Genomic DNA, 12733 nt, shown 5'->3' on the forward strand with positions numbered 1-12733 from the left:
ACACTACATTTCTACGTTTTCGCCGAAGAAGATGTTGCCAGTATTGACCTACTGTTCAGCGTATTATTACTCCCTTTGGTGCATTTGTATGATTCCTGGTTGATGTTGTTTAAGTTTAAATGACTGAGTTGAGTGATTTTGACTTAAAATATTCTCTGCATGCTTACAGTATTATACATGCATTACAAATACAGCCACTGCTTACTGTATGCACACTATGTATGGGGTTGCATTGCACTAACTGGCGCTGTAATAGCTGGCAGAATGTGATGTTTAAAAATGATGGGAGCTTCTTTATATAAACATCTACGTCTACTGCTGGCTATAGTGGTGAGAAATCTGTGATTCTGTTCTTTCAATAGTCTGTGGCAAAATGCTGCAGTATTCATAATGCTGCATCTTTAGGTGATTATTTGAGCTTTTCTTGAAGCTTTTCCTAAAGCAATGCAGTAGTAATGAGTAATTCGGCTGCTCTTTCAGCCGTACAAAGGAATTCATCTCTTTTTTTTTTTGCCTTTCCACAACTAGATGAAAAACATGTTATTGAGGTACAGCTCTGTGGTTATTAAGCAATCTTTCACCATTTTCACAACATAACTAGTTCATTCAACAGCCATATTAGCAGTTTACCCCACAATGGTCGCTGTTTAAGTCTATGATGGCCCACAAGCATAATCAGCTGTGAGCTTTTTTAACCCAGCACCAGCCTCTGACTATTAAGGCTGAGGAGATGAACAGTCCAGGAAATGCATGAAACTGGGCCATAATAGGCAAAAAGAGGCGCAGCGGCCGACAGTGACATAGAAATGAGACAAAGATGGAATCAGTAGGGAGGGTTTTAATATCTTTTATAATACATTGTTGTTAACATCTAGTTTCCTGCCTCCCTGGGTGCACCTTTGAGTGTGCCTCTGTGATTTTTCTTATGTCCTACTTCTCTCTATCTGGGACCTGAAAGAAACTCATTATGTGGATCAAATTTGACACTGTCAACTGAAAATCTCAGAGACATTCAAATGTGACATTTCGGTCTTTTTTTACGCGCAATATTTTCCCCCCACCGGTGGTTCCTGATGCTATAATGACATGCAATTTGCTCTAAAAGCTGTCTTCAGGCAATCTGTCACAACACTGTCCTATTTTGCTTTCAAGAAAAGCTGCACCTGACCTCTCAGTCACACTGCTAGCTAACGGCTATGATGAATATATACACACACTGCGCCATGTAGATGTTTTATGCATTAAAATATAGAAATATTCAGAACCATTGGACAGGTAACGTGACTCTGGTCATTAATAAATTCAAAACTTTGCTCCGAGTTAAATGTTCCCACACTAAAAGAAAGAACGCGTATGCCACTTAAATCACAACTCCCAGAATAGCCATATGTATGCAGCGGAGAGAATGATGCTCTCCCAGCCCCCCACCTTTTCTCACCCCTCTTTCCCGTACACCAGACCTGACGTAGTTTTGGACCTCCAAAATACTCAGACAGGCTGTTTTGTATGTGGTAAAATAGCTGAACTTTGAGCCTCCAGCCGAGGTAATTTATCTTCTGTGTTGAGTTTGGTGCCTATCTCAGCAGCTCCTCCACTAGCTGAGGCCGCTAATTAATCTCCTAGGAGGCAGCAGCAGACATACTGCTCTCAGGGTGATGCATGAAGGGAGCACAGCAGCACAGGCCCAGCCCAGGCTGAGGGACACCAGCGGCCCACTGCTTTCTCCCCATTCCACTTTCTGCCTCACTTAGTCTCTCATTCGCTCATAACAGTCATTTGTGTCCTCAGAACATTACATGTCTTCTCTGTCTTTTCACTGTCTCTCCTTCACCACTGCCAGCTTCTCCTGCCTGTCTTTCCCTCTGCTATTCCTTCTCCTTCAATATCCTCTCTGCGCCACTACAGCGACTCAGTGGTCTCATGGCTGTTAATCAGTCTGAGCCCCCAGATGGCTCATCTCTGCAGTGACCTAAATATATGCGGTTGCACTGTTGGAAAGGTGATACTTTCATACTTTTCAGATTCATGAATACACTGCAGTGCACAAAAATGAGTCACTATGGTCATCGAGCAGCAGTAGGACCAGTAATTGACGTGCATTTGGAAGGATGGAAAAAACGTTGCGGCATTAGTTTCATGCTTCTGCTCAGTGTGGATTAGGTTGATTTGTGGATACGCTTTTTTACATTTTAGGATTCATATCAGCAGTTTTAATTCACACTCGAACATCTCAAAACCATCACGTCGACAGTGTTCAATAGTGATGATCATGAATTATGATTGTCCATTGAAGTAGTGGCACAGTAGAAACTTAGGTTTGTCTGTAGTTAATACACTGCAAGATACTGTAGGCCAAGAGTGGTTGGTGTATCACACAGCACAGTTGTAACACTGAGGACAAGCATCTGGCATTGCTTGTCATAGTCTAGACTTCTAGACTTCTCGTCACCAAGGGGAACCAATGACACAACAGTAATTTTAAACTGACAGCTCAGTTTCTTTGAAGCGGGGTTGTATGAGGTACTGCCTAAAGTTTGCACAAGTGGTAACGGTGCTCAAACCAAACAATGACGGCTGTGAACGAGGTCAGCAAAAAAAAAAAAAAAAAAACATTTTACCATATAAAATAAATCTCTGTCAGTTTAATTGTAGGCTATGGCTGGAAAATGACCTCTATTTTATCTTGCTGTGTGGCAGCTTTTTCTGATACTTTATGTTTTCTCCAAAGTCACTAGACTCCAGTCCTTTTAACTTGGGATGTGGGATGTTGAACATGTATGTTTGAATCTGAATTAAATGGTTTTGCTTTTAAGGTGGGCCTTGTTTAAGGTGGCACAACCGCATGTTGTTTGTGAGCCCGTCCACAGCAGTGCACTTTCTGGCTTTGGTGTTGGTTCTCCCGTCGGTTTCTCTAATCACGCCAGCCGCCATCTACCGAGGTAATTCACTGACCGGATAAGAATGAAGGTAAGGTTAGCTAAAAGCTGACTTCGATGTTTAAACACAGTCTTTAAATATTTACCTATCAATGATCTGAGTGATGGAGCTTGTTCTAAAGAAACAAAGTTTTACTATTCTGTGAAATCAAAAGCAGATTTAGTTCTCCCTCAGTATATTGCCTTAGATATTTTTCCGTGCACATTAAAACAATTAAAACAAGTACATCTTATAAAAACAACTGAATCTTTATTTTCATTTGTTATTTGTTTTGTATTAATCCCTAATGGGTTAATGATTATTCATGATCTCTGGTGTGAGATTCAGATGTGTTGGACTACATAAATTGTTTTCACACAGAGAGCAGCACATGGCGTCTCTCCTGGCAGACAGTGTACTTTGTGTTATCCAAGATATTAACCAATGTTCTTGTTTTGAAGATGCTTTTCTGTGCTGCGATAGTTATGCATGTGCATAATTTAGCTGCGACACACAAGAATAAAGATCTGTCCACACCAGAAAGCTTTGGAAACGAAGAGGACATGTGAGTCCCTCTTTGTGGAGCAATGATTCTCCAGACTTTGCTGATTTGCTGCAAAGATCACAAAAGAACACATCTACTATGAATTACGCTTTTGTATTAAATGCCATCATTCTGTCATTTTCCTTTTTGAGCAGACCGAAGCCACGGTGCTCCACAAAGGATGAAGCTGCACATGTTTTTACCGCTTCCTTTAAAACCAACAGTATGATCTAGATATATTTTTCAGTGGGATATTATTTGTCTTCTGCCAGCATCCAAATGAGCTCAGCTTAAAAGCTGTTGATTCATCTTCTACCAGCTGCTCATTGCTTGTTGCCTGTAGTGTGGCTCATGCTCATGCAGCCATATGTCTCCTTTGCCTGATTCTGAGGCTTGGACACAGTCTAGGACACAGTTGTATAGTCACATCCCACAATTCAGTACAGCACATTCTTGCCTTCCATCTGAATAGGGCTTAAATAGAACTTCCACTCCGCATTTCATTTTTAGACTACGGCTGTTGCTAAAAATATTGTATGGACTTCCTCTCTCTCTTTTGTCTTTAAATGTTGACTATACTCCTCTGTAGCTGTCTGTCAAAGAGGAAGTCTGTTGAGACATGCACTAGAAAAATACCGTGGTGAATCAAGTCATAGACTGAGCATGATGTTTCTGGTCTTGGTAATATTGGTTAAAACACCCATGTTTCCTCTTTCTGTATGAGAAGTTATGCTGTGGCCCTAACCCTGACCCTATGACATTCTTGTTGGAGTTTTCACACGCAAGGCGACTTCATGTGACATGTGACGCTAGTTTGTGACGCTAGTTTGTTGACTCTGAAGAAATAATCAGCTGGAGTGATGTCAACATTTCCTTTTAGGATCCTTTATTCGGGCTTGGCACTATCTCGATCCCCTTTCACTCTCTCATGAGCCATCCATCTGTTGTAGTTTTAGTGTTTGCACCACTGAGTGGAGGGAGGTGGCCACGGAACAGACTGTACTATCGGCTACCGCTGTTCACGTTTTAAAAATGTCTCTCTTGCCCCACAACTTCCACCGAAGGTGTGAAGGCTTTTTAGCAAAAGTGTGAAGTAAATATGTGTCGAGGCGGAGCACGACACTCATTTCTGCACTTTTAATTGCATTAAGAGAACATTTAGTTAGGGAATTAAAAGCCATCCTTCCATTTTCATGTTCTTCTCACACACTGCGTATTCCACAAAACCAGTCAGGTCTTTATTTACTATAATCTACTTCCTCACAACTAGCTAGTGAAAACAGTGCTTAAACAATGCATTTTGGACTACAACTCCATTAATTGTTGTTTCTACATCTGTGTAAGCAGATCACCAGTTGCTAATAAACTGACCGTATTAATGCTATAAGGAAGTAATGTTTGTCTCGCATTTAGCATCTATTCATGCACCTTGTGCTGTGTAGTGATCTTGAACTGGCATAGCAGGTTGTAATTAAAGTATTAAAGTTATTTCCTTCATCACGTTTAAGAACCAAGATGAGAAACTGTATTTTCCAGAACCACAGGACCGGCCTGCATTGTGTAAGGCAGCAGGGAATGTAAACCGAGTGAAGAAACAGTGTGTTTGCCCAGTATCTGTACTCGTGTGTATCCTGGTGTGTGCGCATTTAAGTGCTCATATGTGTCTGTTTGCCTACCTCCGTACATGTGAGTGCCAGGGTTAGAGCCCTCCATTAGGCTCTGTTTACAGTGAGTACGGCCAGAGTCGCTCTCTGACGCTTGGCCCGGCCTGGCCTCATCAATCACAAACTCCCAAAAGCTTCCGTCCTTGGTTCCTGCCGCGTGCTAGACAGACCTCATATACGTAGAGTTCTGGGATATTACGCTCCTTTTGTTGTTGTCTTAAGGTTGGTGAGATGCTACACATACCTGCCTTCTGAGGAGCTTGTGATTCCCAGTCGTGCGGTCACTGTCCTTGTCATAGTTTGGAGTGAGGCCAGATATGTTGCTCAGTGTTAATCTGCACTAGTCATGCTGTTGTGAAATCAGAGAGGACCCTAATGGCCTAAGACGAAGATTCTTCTTTTCAAGATGAACATGAAATTAAATAAAAACTTGAAGACCTGCGTACACTGCAACGTGATCACTTCAAATTCTCAAAGGCATATTAACACACCTTAACACATCACACATGTAATGCCGGTTTAAACTCATCTGGTTATTTGTTTTTCATAAAGATGTGTAGGAGGCAAAGCGGACTTTTGAAGAGAGCTGGATTATTACTTTTAATAATATATTTAACTTGAAAGTTTCATTGTGGCTTTTCTTTTGAGCGCTAATGTCAGATGTTCTCCAACAAACATCCACATGTGATGAAGCAAACGTGACGACAAGCGTAATTTAGCTTGTTTTTTTTCTTGAGGTGTCGCGTGTCAGACAAAGTGGGTGTTTACCTGTGAAATACGTTGAAATCCCTCTTTCTTTCTTTCTCTCCATCACCGCACAGTGGGTGGACAGTTAAGAATAAACCGTGCCAAAGGTGCGAAAGTTGAAAAAGGCAACACGTGCCAAATGTGGTGTCAAACTGAGAGGCACACGTGAGTGGGATATAGATAGAGGTGGGATGAACCATGTTTTGCGGTGTTGTGCGTAATTATTTTCACCAGACTGTCAAATTAAACACATTTATTACCAAAGCAGGTAATTTAAAAGGACAGTTCATTTAAATCACAGCATCAACCACTTTATTTCTAATTAAATATCTGAGTTAACAACACAGCAGCAGCTATAGATTATGTTACCCGACGATCCAAGAAAAAAGATTCCTCACGAGTTGGCATAGTTTGTGGCAGATATTAACAGACAAATGACCAAAACTACTATAGTCCAGAACATTTACTTGATTTGCTGTGATTACTGAGACTGAGGGGTTTCTATAGTAAATAGTCATATTTGTATTTGATGAATCAGAAATATATTCATCTGTGCGGTGGAATATAATACAACAGACGGCCTAGTTAATGTTCAACTTCCATTTTTTACAAAGTGAGCGTCAATAAACTAGGCAACAGAGTCCCTTCTTGCTACCATATATTCATACTGGATGTAGAAATGGTGATGTTTCCTTTCTTGGTGACCCTACAGTCATATAGTACACTATAGTAATTTACTCTGATTGTTTTCACTGGCTCATTTTCAGTGCCAAATCATTTCGCTTCAGCTTTTATGTATAATAATTTAATGGCTGATGCTAGTAGACTTAGACAGGCTTAGACTGAGACAGGCTTTATTCACCCACAATGAAAATTGCTTGGTCACAGTAGCACATAAAAAACACTATTGAGAACTCCAAGTAAAAAGAAAGATAAAATAAAATAGTATAAGGAAAAAACTTGTGTAGTTGTATGTGCAACTGGATTGAGAATGGTATGAAAGAAGTCCTGAAATGCTCACTGTGGGAGCGGAGCTGAATCAGTCTGTTGGAGGATGAGCTCCACTGCCCCTCGGAGCCCCAGCGGTGTAGTGGGTATGTCGGATTCTGCATGATGGAGAGCAGTTTGTCCAGTGTCCTCCTGTCCTGACACAAATGTCTCCAGTTCTCCAGCCGGTCACGTGTCCAGCCTTTCGGATCAATTTACCAATCCTACTGATGTCATTTTTGCTAGTAGTGGCTGACACTATGACGGTGGGACTTAAAGCTAAATACTTACACCAACATGGAAAAATATAACAATAACAATAGTAGAGCTGTCTTTTGTTCATCCTGACTTTGGCTAATTATGGCTAAATACAAAGTTGTTTTTATAGCTGTCATGTGTTTTGCTGGTAGGGTTGGGTGAGTTAAACCTGGTGATGGTCAATCTGTCCAAAGGAAATCCATTCAAGAGATTGTTATAGTCATTAGGGTTCATTGTCTGGGCACAATGCATACCTGTACCAAATGTAGAAGGATTCCATCCATTAGCCGTCACTAAAAAGCAACTGTGTCAGCCTTGTTGTGCTGCAAGAAAATCCCCTTGTCAGCTGAATTCATCTTGCAGATATCACACGGCTGGTGTCTGAATCCATGACAAGCCACCTAGAGTAGTGGTTGTCTCAGTGTCTGAGTCAGGGTTAATGTGATGAACCCTCTGTCAGAATCGCACGGCCACTATTAGAGCCTCAAGTTAAAAGGTACCCATTCTGTCCATCAGTCACTGTTTGAGTTCGGAGAAGCTTTTAAACCCCCCCCCCCCCCCCCCCCCCCAAAAAAAAATCTGTCCTTTCATAAAGTTTCAAACTTGTTGACCCGTCTGCTTGTATTGTAACTCCGTGTGTTTGTCTGATATCCCCTCTAGATGTAAATGTGAACTGTTGTTTTCGGTCTTGGTGACCTAGATGAAACCTGCACATGGACACCGTGCATTAAGTGGCTCCTTCATGGAAGTAGGTTGCGGTGTCTCATAGATGGGAACTTTTCCCTCAGCAGTAACACTACAGGGAGTGTGCTATATTTATGACAGCGCAAAGAGGCACCATAATTGTCTTGTCCTGTGCCTATTCTGCCAAATGCATATTCAGAACAAAAGCGCCACGGTTGGTTCTCTTGCAATGCGTCAAAGCAGCACGGGACTTTTTTTTTTTTTTTAACTAAGATGCAGTGGTGACAGTTACCAGAGGAGTGGGGTTACCAGTATTTCAGGGACCACCTGTGTAGCCGTCTTTTCACTGAGCACCCCTGTAGTGTCTCTCAGCTCTAGACTGTTTAAAAAAGGCTTACCCTACGTGTCCACAAATGGCAGAAATAGAGCAAAAAAAAAGTTAATATTTAGGTGTGTAAGACAATCAGTCAAAGGGTGCCTCTGATTGTTTGAAGGTGTGGAATGTGACTGGTGACGAGAAACTGAAGCAGAGCAGGCTTGAGAGGCTGCAGCGGGGTCTGCACGTGAACTTGATTATCCACTCAATAACCCCTTTCTTTACTTGGACATGAAAACAGACCGCAAAAGCAAAGCGAACCCCCCACCCCCAACGCAACATAGCTGTCATGTTGCAGTTGTGCAAGAGAGAAAAAATAAAGGAGCTTGGCACGTGAACGCCGAGTGATCGCCATGTGGCTCGAGCACTCTCATAGAGGAGCAGGATTGTTGGCAGACCCTAATGATATAAGCTTGTTTTCACTGGCCCCTGGACAAGACAGGGAGCGGGAGGGAGGGAGGGAAGGAGGGAGGGGTGGTGGGACAGAGGATGGAGAGGACAGGACAATGACAGTGATGAGCAAGAGGAGAGAGAAAGCAAATGGTAAAAGAAGAGGTAAAAGAAAATTCATGAGGAACAGAGTGGGGAGGGGGGGGGCTCAGTATCTCTGGGTAGAGCTTGTTCACCCGCAGAGTCAGCCGAGGTGCGCCTGAGCAGCCCGGTCTTCCGATTGGAGGAGCTCGATGCAGCTCTCTCCCCTCCCCCTCTGAAGAAAGAGGTGCAGCAGGAACGTCAGACCCAGACAGCACAAGACTCCACTACTGAAGCAACGCTTTTCTAAAGCTCTACCTAAGAAGCATCTACAGGATACCTAGGGACAGACTAGACTTGAAACGACACTGATTTCCCACAGCATAGCAGCTTCTTCTGCAGCTGCATTGGTGCATTAAGTAGATTAGATTAGAGTTTAATTTTAGTTCGATTGTAATTTGATTCACTGCATTGACGAAGACGGCTGCCGGTCACCATGGGAAGGCAGGGGAACGACGCCTCTGCTCCGGCTCCTGGGATGCGCATCCAGTGCTCCCAGAGCAAGATGAGCCTGTCCGCATCATTTGAGGCACTGGCTGTCTATTTCCCCTGCATGAACTCCTTCGATGAGGAGGATGGAGGTAAGCTGACAGCCGGGGCAATGTCACAGCAGCAGCTGCTGGCTGGGGGGCAGCAGTGCTTGTTAAACTGAATGATGGAAATGAGCGAGGGGACAGGTTCAGGGTTAGTGGGAGATGCAGAGGTATTGATTGCTAGAATAATTGGGGCAGGCTGAGAGATGTCACTGGTTTAATTAGGAAGACAGTGTTGTTCAGTTAGTATAATATGATGCTTGAGCTGTGTGTTCTTTATTATTCAGGCTGTTAATTGTTGTCAAATAGACATACTGCTTCTGTTGCTGCTGCTGCCGTCAGTGGTGTCAGGACAGATGATGATAGGAACCATTCTGCTTGCTGTTCAATTCCACTCATGCTAGTTGAACCAATATCCCATTGCCCCTTGATGATTTTCTTTCTGATTCTCCGGATGAAGGATTTAGTAACTGGAATGAATCATTGTTTAGGATTTCGTGGGCGGTAGAGCTTTTTTAGCTCACAACATTGTTCAATGACTGTCGCTTCAAATTTCCTCAACAGTAGTGTTAACGCCTACACCATGTACAACATTTATATTTATATATGTGCGTGTGTGTGTCCCAGGATGCACTTATCATTTCCTGTCCTAGTTGCGGTAGTTTTATTTACAGAGAAAAACAATTCTTTAAATTTTTATACCTTTTTTAACTACTTATTTGCAAGCACTTTTTGTTTTGAGCTTCAACTTTACTCTCACTTGTACTTACACTTCCACTGTTGGCGACTGAGCAGCATCTTGAGACGCTGTCGTTGTCTTTTCCAGTCTGGCAGACCCAAAAAATTGAGGGCAGGTGACCTTTTGGCGTGGAGCCACCCAATCTACGGTTATACTTCTTGTTTGCTTTGCGAAAGTAGTTCAGAAATGCAGTCTACAACCAGTGCTGTTCACACTTGTATCTTCGAGATATTTATTGTATCTGAAACGGCTTTAAATGCATTTTCCCAAAAAGTGCATGTATACATAAGTTAAGTAAGACAATGCCACCGTGTTCGTATTATTACATATTGCTGTGTGTGGTCTTTGCTTGTAAATCTTGGGTATGTGTGTCTGTGTTTCTAATTAGCAGTATAAATTCTCCTAATTTGTCACACAGCAGTCAGGCAGTAGCTTTAAACGGGTGTGTTGTCAGTGCTCACACTGATAACATCAGACCGGCCACTGATTGGCAAAGCTCCGCTGCAGACGTCAGAGATGCATTCTGTGGCTGCATCCTTTATTGTAACGTGTGAAGAGCAGGAAGAGGAGGCGGAGGCCAGCTGAATGACTGAGATTTCAAGGCTGAAAGGCTTCACGTCTGTTTAGGCCTGTGTGAGAGATGACGCCGCATCCTCTCCGGTCCTAAGCTCCCGCTCCGACGAGACGAGCAAGGGGAGAAGAAGGAGAGTAAAGGCAGCAGAGCCCAAGATGATAACTGGATTAAGAGTGCTGTAGTCTAGACATGAGTCACCCGTACAAATTGGCAAATCACTACAACAATATTACACGGGCTCTTTGCATATCCAGTTATTTGTTAAAACTTTGCGCCCCGCGGCGGGTCTCACAGAACTGATAATATCTCCGTTATTACTTTTGTCAAGCTTTGCTGTGGTTTTCTGACCTCTGGGAAATAACACGATGTCGTCACTTCACAGTGACAAGAAAATAAAAAATAAATAAAATGAAACCCCATCCCTATAAAGAACACATCAACATTTAATAACCCTGAGGTGCTTCTGATAGCACCTTAGCTATGCTCAGTTACATATTTAAAGACCAGACTCGTGTGTTAAGTGCTAACATATCACCTTAACACAGCTAAAAGGTTTTTAAAAGGTGTCTGTTGTACTTGGCATCATTTTAATCTAAGGGCCTTCTCTGTGTCCTATTTCTGAATGGGATATATGTGTTTCTGATCGGCCGGTGTGTGTCAAGTGCTGGAGCGTTCATACAGTACTTCTGTGTAGGTACCTTGTCTGCCACAGGCGTAAACTGCACACCGTCAGGGAGGCTTGGTAAAGATGAGCACCAGGAGTCTTAATGGAGGGAGTCAGCTGTCTTCTTGGATCAGTTGGGCTGGGGGGGGGGGGGGGGTAGACTGAATGTTTGTAGGTGGCTCCCACAAGACCCCTGTTGGCTGTGAATGTTGTTCTGTTCAGCAGAGGGGAAAGAGCCGTAAGTACTTGGAGCTTGTTAAAGAAGTGACCTTGTTTGAATCCGATAGTGGAGCTGACATGATCCGGAAGAAAATATCCTCACATCCCTCGTATAGAAATGAGCTCTAACTCACAGATGTGCCTTTGTGTTTTGTTCTTCCCTGTGGAATGATGATATGCCGGTGACAATCCATGTGAACGCATCTCGCGGTATGAGTCACAACACGATTCAATGCCATGGACTGACAGTCGGTATCCTTCTTTTTTTCCTCTCTGTCTTTGGTCGTGCGTGTAATTCTGTGTGCAGAAGCGGGAGGTAAGAAGTTGCGCAGCACTATCCAGAGGAGTACAGAGACGGGCCTGGCGGTGGAGATGAGGAGCAGGATGACTCGGCAAGCCAGCCGAGAGTCCACAGACGGCAGCATGAACAGCTACAGCTCCGAGGGAAAGTAAGGAGACAAGGACGCTCTGACAAAGCTCCTTTTTATATACACACCGAACAATTCAAATATCAGTTTGATAACACATAGTAGGCATCTCTCCTCCTGATCCTACTAACATTTCATAGACAACTCACTCTCAGTCTGACCTATCACATATCTTAAGTAAAACCTGAGCTCCACCTTTAGCTTTGTGGTAACCAGTGAGGTTTTTTTTTCTTGTTTCAGTCTCATCTTCCCTGGAGTGAGGCTCTCCTCAGACGCCCAGTTCAGTGACTTCCTAGATGGTCTTGGCCCTGCTCAGCTGGTTGGAAGACAGACGTTGGCTACTCCACCTATGGGTGAGAATAAGATGTTCAAACTTTAACTCGCTATATTTTAGTCTTGGAGTCTTTCATGTTTGTTTTTTTTAATACTCATATATATATATATATATATTTTTAATTTAGGAGACATCCAGATTGGCATGGTGGATAAGAAAGGAGCGCTGGAGGTGGAAATCATCAGAGCCCGTGGCCTTGTGGGAAAACCAGGTTCCAAGGCACTGCCAGGTAATTTAAGCTCTCAGACACCCACTACCGCAGGAAATCTGTAATCATATGTCAGAGGTCAATCAAGCTGATGGATGACTTGGCTGGGGTAAAAATAAGTAGCTTTTCAAAACCGTAACCACATCTTTCCTCTCTCCCCTCGTCTAGCACCATATGTAAAGGTCTACCTTTTGGAAAATGGAGTCTGCATAGCCAAAAAGAAAACTAAAGTAGCGAGAAAAACCTTGGATCCTCTTTACCAGCAGCAACTGCCGTTTGAGGAGAGTCCTGGAGGGAAGGTTTTACAGGTAAAAGATAGTAGACAGT

At 43.0% G+C, this 12733-nt stretch overlaps 1 protein-coding gene across 5 annotated transcripts in view; it reads left to right on the forward strand.

Annotated features, from left to right (window-relative positions):
* rims2a (regulating synaptic membrane exocytosis 2a) overlaps nucleotides 1-12733 on the forward strand; it is a gene marked incomplete at its 5' end in the record, with an annotated part of 128623 nt that overhangs the window by 113152 nt on the left and 2738 nt on the right. For all 5 annotated transcript variants that reach the window (XM_084557974.1, XM_084557973.1, XM_084557976.1 and 2 more), the window contains 4 exons: nucleotides 11744-11885; nucleotides 12105-12217; nucleotides 12326-12427; nucleotides 12575-12714. In XM_084557974.1, the coding sequence (XP_084414100.1) occupies nucleotides 11744-11885; nucleotides 12105-12217; nucleotides 12326-12427; nucleotides 12575-12714 (497 nt within the window). The remainder of the gene's footprint in view (nucleotides 1-11743; nucleotides 11886-12104; nucleotides 12218-12325; nucleotides 12428-12574; nucleotides 12715-12733) is intronic.

Source organism: Chelon labrosus, assembly GCF_963514085.1.
Source record: "Chelon labrosus genome assembly, chromosome: 12".
In the NCBI taxonomy this organism is placed as follows: Eukaryota; Metazoa; Chordata; class Actinopteri; order Mugiliformes; family Mugilidae; genus Chelon; species Chelon labrosus.